The following is an 11,844-nucleotide window of genomic DNA, read 5'->3' as shown; positions in this document are numbered from 1 at the left end:
TTCAACAAACGCTAAAGGAACTTCTCTAGGCAGGAAAGACAAAGAAGGAAAAGACCTACAAAACAAACCCCAAACAATTAAGAAAATGGCAATAGGAATATATATATTGATAATTACCTTAAAAGTAAATGGATTCAGTGCTCCAACCAAAAGACACAGACTGGCTGAATGGATACAAAAACAAGACCTGTATATATGTTGTCTACAAGAGACCCACTTCAGAGCTAGGGACACACACAGAATGAAAGTGAGGGGATGGAAAAAGATATTCCATGCAAATGGAAATCAAAAGAAAGCTGGAGTAGCAGTTCTCGTATCAGACAAAATAGACTTTAAAATAAAAACTATTACAAGAGAGAAAGAAGGATACTACATAACGATCAAGGGACCAATCCAAGAAGAAGATATAACAATTGTAAATATTTAGGCACCCAACTTAGGAGCACCTCAATACATAAGGCAAATGTTAACACAAATTGACAGTAACACAATAATAGTGGGGACTTTAACACCCCACTTTCACCAATGAACAGATCATCCAAAATGAAAATAAATAAGGAAACACAAGCTTTAAATGACACATTAAACAATATGGACTTAATTGATATTTATAGGACATTCCATCCAGAAACAACACAACACACTTTCTTCTCAAGTGCTCATGGAACATTATTCAGGGTAGATCATATCTTGAGTTACAAATCAAGCCTTGGTAAATTTAAGAAAACTAAAATCGTATCAAGTATCTTTGCAGCCCACAATGCTATGAGACTAGATATCAATTACAGGAAAAAAACTATAAAAAATACAAACACATGGAGACTAAACAATACGCTACTAAATAAACAAGAGATCACTGAAGAAATCAAAGAGGGAATCAAAAAATGTCTAGAAACAAATGACAATGAAAACACGATGACCCAAAACCTATGGGATGCAGCAAAAGCAATTCTAAGAGGGAAGTTTATAGCAATACAATCCTACCTCAAGAAACAAGAAAAATCTAAAATAAACAACCTAACATTACATGTAATTAGAGAAAGAAGAACAAAAAAACCCCTAAACTTAGCAGAGGGAAAGAAATCATGAAGATCAGAGCAGAAATAAATGAAAAAAAAAAAAAGAAGGACACAACAGCAAAGGACAATAGAAGTAATAGCTGGTTCTTTGAGAAGATAAACGAAAGTGATAAATCACTGGCCAGACGCATCAAGAAAAAATGGGAGAAGACTCAAATCAATAGAATTGGAAATGAAAAAGGAGAAGTAACAACTGACACTGCAGAAATACAAAGGATCATGAGAGACTACTACCAGCAACAGTATGCCAATAAAACGGACAATCTGGAAGAAATGGACAAATTCTTAGAAAAGCACAACCTTCCAAGACTGAACCTGGAAGAAATAGAAACTATGAACAGACCAATCACAAGCACTGAAATTGAAACTGTGATTTAAAATCTTCCAACAAACAAAAGCCCAGGACCAGATGAATTCACAGGTGAATTCTCTCAAACATTTAGAGAAGAGCTAACACCTATCCTTCTAAACTCTTTCAAAATATAGCAGAGGGAGGAACATTCCCAAACTCATTCTACGAGGCCACCATCACCCTGATAACAAAACCTGACAAAGATGTCACAAAAATAGAAAATTACAGGCCAGTATCACTGAAGAACATACACGCAAAAATTCTCAACAAAATACTAGCAAACAGAATCCAACAACACATTAAAAGGATCATACACCATGGTCCAAGTGCGGTTTATACCAGGAATGCAAGGATTCTTCAATATAGACAGATCAATGAATGTGATACACCATATTAACAAATTGAAGGAGAAAAACCATATGATAGGGGCTTCCTTGGTGGCGCAGTGGTTAAGAAGCCTCCTGCCAATGCAGGGGACACGGATTTGAGCCCTGGCTTGGGAAGATCCCACATGCAGCAGAGCAACTAAGCCTGTGCACCACAACTACTGAGCCCGCATGCTACGACTACTGAAGCCCGTGCACCTAGAGCCTGTGCTCTGCAACAAGAGAACCCAGCACAATGAGAAGCCCATGCACCGCAACGAAGAGAAGGCCCTGCTTGCCACAGATACAGAAAGCCCGTGCAGCAACTAAGACCCAATGCAGCCAAAAAATAAATAAAATAAATTAAAAAAACCCACAAAACCCATATGACAATCTCAATAGATGCAGAAAAAGCTTCTGACAAAATTCAACACCCATTTATGATAAAAACTCTCCAGAAAGTGGGCATAGAGGGAACCTACCTCAACATAAAAAAGGCCATATATGACAAACCTACAACCAACATCATTCTCAATGGTGAAAAACTGAAACCATTTCCTCAAAAATCAGGAACAAGACAAGGTTGTGCACTCTCACTACTATTATTTAACATAGTTTTGGAAGTCCTAGCCATGGCAATCAGAGAAGAAAAAGAAATAAAAGGAATACAAATTGGAAAAGAAGAAGTAAAACTGTCACTGTTTGCAGATGACATGATAGTATACATAGAGAATCCTAAAGATGCTACCAGAGAACTATTAGAGCTAATCAATGAATTTGGTAAAGTATCAGGATACAAAATTAATGCACAGTAATCTCTTGCATTCCTATACACTAACGATGAAAAACCTGAAAGAGAAATTAAGGAAACACTCCTATTTACCACTGCAACAGAAAGAATAAAATAACTAGTAATAAACCTACCTAAGGAGGCAAAAGACCTGTATGCAGAAAGCTATAAGACACTGATGGAAGAAATCTAAGACAATACAGATGGAGAGACATACCATGTTCTTAGATTGGAAGAATCAACACTGTGAAAATGACTATACTACCCAAAGCAATCTACAGATTCAATGCAATCCCTATCAAACTATCAATGGCATTTTTCACAGAACTAGAACAAAAAATTTTACCATTTGTATGGAAACACAAAAGACCCTGAATAGCCAAAGCAATCTTGAGAAAGAAAAACGGAGCTGGAGGAATCAGGTTCCTGGACTTCAGACTATACTACAAAGCTACAGTAATCAAGGCAGTATGGTCCTGGCACAAAAACAGAAAGATAGATCAATGGAACAGGATAGAAAGCCCAGAGATAAACCCACACACATATGGTCACCTTATCTTTGATAAAGGAGGCAAGAATATACAATGGAGTAAAGGCAGTCTCTTTAATAAGTGGTGCTAGAAATTGGACAGCTACATGGAAAAGAATGGAATTAGAACACTTCCTAACACCATACACAAAAATAAACTCAAAATGGATTAAAGACCTAAATTTAAGGCCAGTCACTTTAAAAGTCTTAGAGGAAAACATAGGCAGAACACTTTATGGCATAAATCATAGCAAGATCCTTTTTGACCCACATCCTAGAGAAATGGAAATAAAACCAAAAATAAACAAATGGGGCCTAAGGAAACTTAAAAGCTTTTGCACAGCAAAGGAAACCATAAACAAGATGAAAAAACAACCCTCAGAATGGAAGAAAATATTTGCAAACAAAGCAACTGACAAAGGATTGATCTCCAAAATATACAAGCAGCTCATGCAGCCAAATATCAAAAAAACAAACAACCCACGGCTTCCCTGGTGGTGCAGTGGTTGAGAGTCTGCCTGCCGATGCAGGGGACACGGGTTTGTGCCCCGGTCCGAGAAGATCCCACATGCCGTGGAGCAGCTGGGCCCGTGAGCCATGGCCGCTGAGCCTGCGTGTCCAGAGCCTGTGCTCTGCAACGGGAGAGGCCACAACAGTGAGAGGTCTGCATACCGCAAAAACAAACAAAAAAACAAAACAAACAACCCAATCTAAAAATGGGTGGAAGACCTAAACAGACATTTCTCCAAAGAAGATACAGATTGCCAACTAACACATGAAGGGATGCTCAACATCACTAATCATTAAAGAAATGCAAATCAAAACCACAATGAGGTATCACCTCACAGTGGTTAGAATGGCCATCATCAAAAAATCTACAAACAATAAATGCTGGAGAGGGTGTGGAGATAAGGGAACCCTCTTGCACTGTTGGTGGGAATGTAAATTGATGCAGCCACTATGGAGAACAGTATGGTGGTTCCTTAAAAAAATACCAATAGAAAGACCATACGACCCAGTAATCCCACTACTGGGCATATACCCTGAGAAACCCATAATTCAAAAAGAGTCATGTACCAAAATGTTCATTGCAGCTCTATTTACAATAGCCAGGACATGGAAGCAACCTAAGTGTCCATCAACAGATGAATGGATAAAGAAGATGTGGCACATATATACAATGGAATATTACTCAGCCATAAAAAGAAACGAAATTGAGTCATTTGTAGTGAGGTGGATGGACCTAAAGTTGGTCACAGAGTGAAGTCAGACGGAGGAAAACAAATACCATATGCTAACACACATATATGCAATCTAAAAATAAAATGGTTCTCATGAACCTAGGGGCAGGACAGGAATAATGATGCAGATGTAGAGAATGGAGCTGGGATGAAGTGAGAGAGTAGCACTGACATATATACACTACCAAATGTAAAATGGATAACTAGTGGTAAGCAGCTGCATAGCACAGGGAGAGCAGCTCGGTACTTTGTGACCACCTAGATGGGTGGGATAGGGAGGGTGGGAAGGAGGTGCAAGAGAGAGGGGATATGGGGATATATGTATCCATATAGGTGATTCACTTAGTTATACAGCAGAAACTAACACAACACTGTAAAGCAATTATACTCCATTAAAGATGTTATTAAAAAAAATGGTCAGGGCATAGGGAACTATATTCAATATTCTATGACAAACCATAATGGAAAAGAATATGAAAAATAATATATGCATATATAACTGAATCTCTTTGCTGTACAGCAGAAACTAACACAACATTGTAAATCAACTACACATCAATAAAAAAATTATAAAAAAAAAAAGAGTATATGCTATCATGCCTGATGATGTTAACCTGTCTGAGGTAGTGTTTGTCAGTTTTCTAAACTGTGAAGTTACTTTTTGCCCCCTTCACATACTCCACTCTTTTGAAGTCACAAAGTACAGCCCTCTCTCAAGGTGTGGGGAGTTAAGGTACACCACCTTGTGAAAGAGTATGTATATACATTATTTGGAATTTTATATAGATTTGCCTCACCTCTCTCATTTATTTATTCAATCATTTATATCAGCATGTACTCATTGATATTTATTTTATATTTTGGATTTTAATTCAATATTACATTATATGTTTGTTCAAACTGTTCCAGCTTTGGCCACTGGGAGCTCTTTCAGGTTGGCTTCTGTCCCTCTGACATTCAAAAAATTTTTTAAATTGTGGTAAAAGATACATAAAATGTACCAACTTAGCTATTTTTAAGGATCAAGTTTAGTATGTTAACTATGTTCACATTTTTGTGCAAAAGACCTCTAGAACTCTTCAAAACTTGCAAAACTAAAACTATTCCCATTGGACAGCTCACCATTTCTCCTTCCCTGCAACACGTGGCAACCACCATTGCATTTTGTTTCAATGAATTTGACTACTTTAGGTACCTCATACAAGTGGAATCACACAGTATTTGTCTTTTTGTGACTGGCTTATTTCACTTTGCTTAATGTCCTCAAGGTTCATCCTTCTTTCTTAAGACTGAATAATATTCTATTGTATGTACAGATTACATTTTCTTTATCCATTTATCCCTCAGTGGACATCTGGGTTGCCCCATCTCTTGGCTGTTGTGAATAATGCTGCAATGAACCTGGGTGTGCAAATATCTTTTCAAGGCCCTGCTTTCAATTCTTTTGGATATGTAAACAGAAGTTGACTGTTGGATCATATGGTAGTTCTACTTCTAATTTTTGAGGAACCTCTATACTGTTTCCCATAGTGACTGCAACATCTTACATTCCCACCAACAGTGCACAAGGGTTCCAGTTTCGCTGATCCTTACCAACACTTGTTATCTTGTGTGGTTTCCTCCAACTTTGTGGGTATGGATTTGAATGCATTTATTCTAGCAGCTAAAGATGCACCATTCAGAACTCCTTTCAGGAGAATCTGATGTAGGGAGTATAGTTTGTTGACAGCTTCTAGCTACTACATTTTCAGATCGATGGATCCATCTGTGCTGAGGCCATGGACCCCCTCAGCTGCTCCCAGCCACTGACTGAGCAAGGCATGGGTCCAAAGTCAGGTCATTTCTGCCTGAAGGCTCTCTCTACCTTTGCCTTTATTCTCTCTCCTTTATCTTTCATGTATGCTTCCCCCAATAAATTCTTGCCCATCTAATTTTGTCTTGGCATATGCTTCTTTGACACAGGATTTTGGGAAGAAGTGAAATTAGATATTTGGTCTAGTGTCTTAATATGGAAGTCACTATTAAGTTTTTTTGTTCTTTAAAGATTGCAAATTCCAAGTTTCACTGAACTATGGGAGAATGAATTACTTCTAACATGTTTATTATCTGTGAGAAAGTTTATTGTCCTAATTTACTAAAACTTAAAATATTCCATCAAATTACCCAGGAAAATCCAGGTAGCAAAAATATATAACACTGTCCATTCCTTCAATAGATTTCAAATAAGTTTTAAAAGGCCACAGAATGATATATATATAGATAGACAGATAACAGAGATATATATATACACGTGCGCACACACACACACACACAATACCATTTAAACAACTATGTTCTATACTTAAAAATTCAAGTATAGAAATATACTCTGTAGTGCTGAGGTAACACTGTAACTTTTCCTCAACATGACTACATAGGTGTTTACGGTTAAGTGCGACTATTACTGTGAAGCCTCAAGTCACTTGATCAATTCCATTTCAATTTTAGACCAAAGGCAGTATATTATACATGCACCTGAAGGAAATATCAACATGTCTGTGTCCGTGTGTGTGTCCGGGGTTGGGGGGAGGGGAGAAGAGGTATATGCCAGGGAAAGGTTGACTGAACCACACAGATAACTGAATGTTAGAAGTCTGCTGTAGTCGGCAATACAGAAACATACACAGTCTTCGTGTTCAAAGTCTTCATGGGGATTTCTTCTGTAATTTCTAGAATGGAAAGAAGAAGTTTTAAAGAAATCATTTTTCTACCTATTCTGGATGAATATTAAAAAAATGTTAACTGCCTGGGTAGTAAGAAATTCAGCCTCACCTTAAGAGAAACCTAAACTTTGTCCCAGCTACTGGGGGTAGTTCTGAAACCCTGGGATTTCCTGAGTGATAGGAGCATCTTTTGTTATTTATTGTAGGCCCCTGAACACACCTGATGGTTTATGCTAATGAGATGACTCAGGGTGGAGCTGGCTACACCAGAAAGACCAACCATACAAGCAATCATACGTATGTAATGAAGCCTCAATACAAACTCTAGACACCAAGGCTCAGGTGAGCTTCCCTGGTTGGTAATACACTGTACGTACTACTGTCATGTATTCAGGCTAGGAGGTAACACTGTCCATGCCTCCTTGCAGAGAGATAATCTGAAGTTACATATTTGGACCCCCTCCCAGATTTGGCCCTGTGCATCTCTTCTCTTTACCTGGTTCTAGTTTTTATCCTTTCCCTATAATAAATGTAGTCATGAGTACAATAGCTTCCACAAGTTCTGTGAATCCTGCTAGCAAATTATCAGACCTGAGGGTGATTTTTGGAAACCCTCTGAACTTGCAGTTGGTGCCAGAAGTGACAATGGTCTTGTGTGAACTCTTTTGTCTGAGCTTGTAGTTGGAGCCTAACTCCTTATACTTGGGGTTAGAAGTTTTGGGCAGACTTCTGGAGGACTGTGCCCTTAACCTAACTAACTCTGAGTACTGCCCAAGATGTCCCCACAATCCCACACGAACAATATTTCCTATGTCTTCAGAAAAGGCCTAGAAGCAATGCTAAGCAAGCAGCTCAGATTTGTGGTTCCTAAATATTAACACCCTATAACAGGAAAAACAGCAAGTCGTTTCCATGTTTGGGGAAGAAAGAGTACACATGATAAACCTAGGACAGCTTGCAATGTCAGAAAGCAAGAACTTATCAAAGACTAAAGACTCAGGTCAAAAAATACAGGAGCCAATACAGCTGAAGATAAAAGAAAAAACTGAGCATCCAAAAGCATAACACAAATACTATAGATCAAAACACACTGAATATATTAAAGCTCAGAAAAAGAGTGGGGCAGTGGTGGGAGAAGAAGAAGGGAAAGGAAGGAAGGAAGGAAGGAAGGGAGGAAGGAAAGAGAAAGGAAAGAAAGAGGGAGGGAGGAAGGAAGGAAGGAGAAAATTTTTAAAAGTTCTATGCCTACTGTGGGGCATTTTGCGTCTAGCCAGATCTGAATTCAAAGGGAAGGACCAACTTTCTCTAAAAATGGCTCCTGTCCTAACAGGAACCCTGGATAAGAAAATGCTTTCAAAAGCTGCCTCCTTAATAGATAACTACAGGAGCTGGAGAAGATATTTAGAGTCTAGTGGAACAAGCAAGAAGGCATCAGTGAGTTTCTAAAACTGTAAGCCTTATGAGATCCTTCTAATTTACCAAATTATTAATATTTTATGAAAGATAATCTTGAGAGGAAGAATACAGTGAAAATGAGGCAAGAGATATCAGATTGGGAAAAGATACTGGATTGGAAAGAATACCACGTTTCTTGATAATCTTGGGTGAATAAGTTAACTTTCAAGCTTTTACCTACTAAACTTGCCCAGTCAACCTTAAAGAGCAAAAAGAAGGTAATAAGATATTATAGGTAAGATCTGGTTTGTGAATCATAGGTAGTAGTACTAATATCTAATTCACATGGATGTGATTCTATCCTTGATCAGTTTCAACCAGGTACCTACACTTGCATACAACAAGTAAAAATGATGACACTTCTTCATTTTCACTGCTCAACTGCACTTGGTGACCAATGGATTTGAGGGCTAAGAAAAAGAAGTTAAGAATATCTTTGAAGAAAAAGAAGTTAAGAATATCTTTGAAGTTTCACACAAGGTTTCAAAACAGGAAGCTACACCTACTTGTTGATGCTGACTACCAAACCATCATGAAAGAGCCAAGTGTGTTGGAAGGAGAGTGAAAAAAGCCTTCTGATAGAATGAAAGCTTCATGGACATAACTGGAAAGACAAATAAGGACCAGAACAGGAAGGATTTTATGTGTCAAGCTAAAGATTCTGAAGCATTAGATAATAGTGAGCCTTGGGGGATCCGAGCAGGGGAACATCATCAAGGGAGGAATGTGCATGAAGACAATCTTGGTGGAAGAATACAGCCTGCAGACAGGCTGTCTCATTAGATGATGAGGCCCTAAAACTAGTGAGGGGTAAAGAGACAAAGGAGAGTTATTGAAAATAAATCTCAAGCAAAATAATTGTGCTTCACTGAAGAGAGAAATGTAAGTGGAAAAGAAGGCTTTCCCTTTTAATGATGTAGCAGAAAATGTCAAAGTATAATATAAAATATTAATTAAAAAAATTTTTTTTAAATTAAAAAAAAAATAGCTGAGCAAGGGAAGAAAATGAGAGAAATCCACAGAGCCCAAAATATCATGAATCCCAAGAGGTAGCTGAACATTAAGATTTTCTGGTGGGCCTGGAGGCTTAAAGACCTGGCACTAATAGGCTATGAAAGTGAGAGAAGAAAAATCCTAGGGTCTACACAAACTGGGGAGTCCAATGAAACCCCCCTCAAAAAACTGAGACCCCAGAGTCTGTCATACAGAGTGAAGTAAGTCAGAAAGAGCGAGACAAATACTGTATGCTAACACATATATATGGAATTTAAGAAAAAAAAAATGTCATGAAGAACCTAGGGGTAAAACAGGAATAAAGACACAGACTTACTAGAGAATGGACTTGAGGATAGGAGGAGGGGGAAGGGTAAGCTGTGACAAAGCGAGAGAGAGGCATGGACATATATACACTACCAAACGTAAGGTGGATAGCTAGTGGGAAGCAGCCACATAGCACAGGGAGATCAGCTCGGTGCTTTGTGACTGCCTGGAGGGGTGGGAGGGAGGGACACGCAAGTGGGAAGAGATATGGGAACATATGTATATATATAACTGATTCATTTTGTTGTGAAGCAGAAACTAGCACACCATTGTAAAGCAATTATACTCCAATAAAAATAAATAAATAAAAATTAAAAAACAAAAAACTGAGACCTCAAATAAGGAGCCCATGGAAAAAGGATAAATTTCAAAAAGATCCTTCACCACAGAGAAAAACAGTTAAGAGAACGTTATGGGTTTAATAATGGCCTTCCAAAAGATATGACCATGCTTTAATTCCTGGAAACTGTGACTGACCTTTTTTGGAAAAAGGAGAAACAGACATAAGAGGTGGCAATGAGGCAGAGATCAAAGTGATGTAGCCACAAGGATGCTTGGAACCACCAGTAGCTGGAAGAGGCAAAGAACAAATTCTCCCCTAGAGAATACAGTCCTGCTCACACCGATTTCAGACTTCTGGCCTCCAGATCCGTGACAGAATACATTTCTGTTGTCTCAGGCCACCCAGTTTTTGGTAATTTATTACACCAGTAACAGTAAACCAATATAGAGACTTGCCCCACTTAGCCTTGGTTTGGGGAGATAGAGAGACAGAACATGTCCCCATGAGAATTCTGGCCCCTTGCGTGACTGGGGCCAGAACTTTCTAAACACTCTCTGTGGCCCAAAATAATTGAGTTTAAAGTGGGCAAGGGTAGACAGTGCCCCCAAAGAATTAAAGAAATGTTCCCTTAAAGTGGACATCAACTGAAACATCACAAAACAGCCAGCAAGAATCAACTTCGTCAGAACTCTAGAAAGCAATCAAACGTTTACAGCAACCAAGTGAATGTTGAATCAGAGAAAAGGCAACTTGAAAATGGCAGGAAAGAACTGTGTTTTTACTTGTGCTTTACCAGCTCCTTCCTAGCTTGGTGGTGGGCTTGAAGACAGTAGCCCCTGTTTCCAGTGTGGGACCCTGGCTCCTAGTTCCAGGAGGAATGGAGCAAAAGTATTGCGTTTGTTCTAACCTGTCTGGGAGCTACTTGAAGGGCTTACATAAGGTGCTTGTCTCTGTTTTGCCTACTTGGAACTCACTCAGGGTGGAAAAGTGGTGGGCACTGCATGAAAACCAAAGGCAAACAAAAAACCCACGGCTGCCTGAGGCAAAAGATTATGGATGAGACAGGCAATGGATTGCTTAAGGCCTGGGAGGAAAAGTTTGGGCAATTAGGGCATTAAAAAGTGCCTCTGTATGCTGAATAATTTAGAAAGCCACATTCATGCCCAGGGCAGTATGCATATACAGAAAGATCTGAGAAGACCCTAAGCATTTGATTCTGATAAAGGTAAAAAGCTTTTTTGGCCAAATGTGGCTGATCTTCAGGGCTCAGTGAACAGGAAGAGAAGCCTGAGGCAGAACTGTAAACAGCCTGGTGGAGCTGAAGGAGTGGACCAGAAAGAGACAATCTTAAAAGACTGGGAGAGGTAGGTATTTTGTTTTTAAATTTTTAGTTCCTGGAGGTCAAGGAAATCTCTGTCAAAATAATAGCTGAACATAAGCTAAAGGAACAGAGACTTCAGGGACTACATACAACCAGGAATAGTCTTTGTAAAAATAGTTTGGAAAAGTCATAAACAAACAGACGACTGTAGCCTTCAACCATCAAACACGGCAAACCCTGGGGAAGAGAACCTGATTTCCAGAGTCACCAAATTCAAATATCCAGTTTTCAAAGAGAAAAAAAAATTACAGGGCATACAAAGATATAGGAAAGTACGGCCCATTCACAGGAAAAAATAATTAACACAATCTGTCCCTGAGGAAGCGCAGATACTTGGACTTATTAGA

At 38.8% G+C, this 11,844-nt stretch overlaps 1 protein-coding gene across 2 annotated transcripts in view; it reads right to left on the bottom strand.

The window, feature by feature from the left end:
* Positions 1–6,792: 6,792 nt before the first annotated feature.
* IARS1 (isoleucyl-tRNA synthetase 1) overlaps positions 6,793–11,844 on the bottom strand; it is an 80,877-nt gene continuing 75,825 nt past the window's right edge. For both annotated transcript variants that reach the window (XM_060155486.1, XM_060155487.1), the window contains one exon: positions 6,793–7,064. In XM_060155486.1, the coding sequence (XP_060011469.1) occupies positions 6,982–7,064 (83 nt within the window). In that variant the 3' untranslated portion in view covers positions 6,793–6,981. The remainder of the gene's footprint in view (positions 7,065–11,844) is intronic.

The sequence above is a fragment of the Lagenorhynchus albirostris genome, chromosome 7, assembly GCF_949774975.1.
Source record: "Lagenorhynchus albirostris chromosome 7, mLagAlb1.1, whole genome shotgun sequence".
NCBI classification, from domain to species: domain Eukaryota; kingdom Metazoa; phylum Chordata; class Mammalia; order Artiodactyla; family Delphinidae; genus Lagenorhynchus; species Lagenorhynchus albirostris.
Note: the sequence above shows the minus strand (reverse complement) of the source record. Positions and strands in the feature narration are given on the sequence as shown.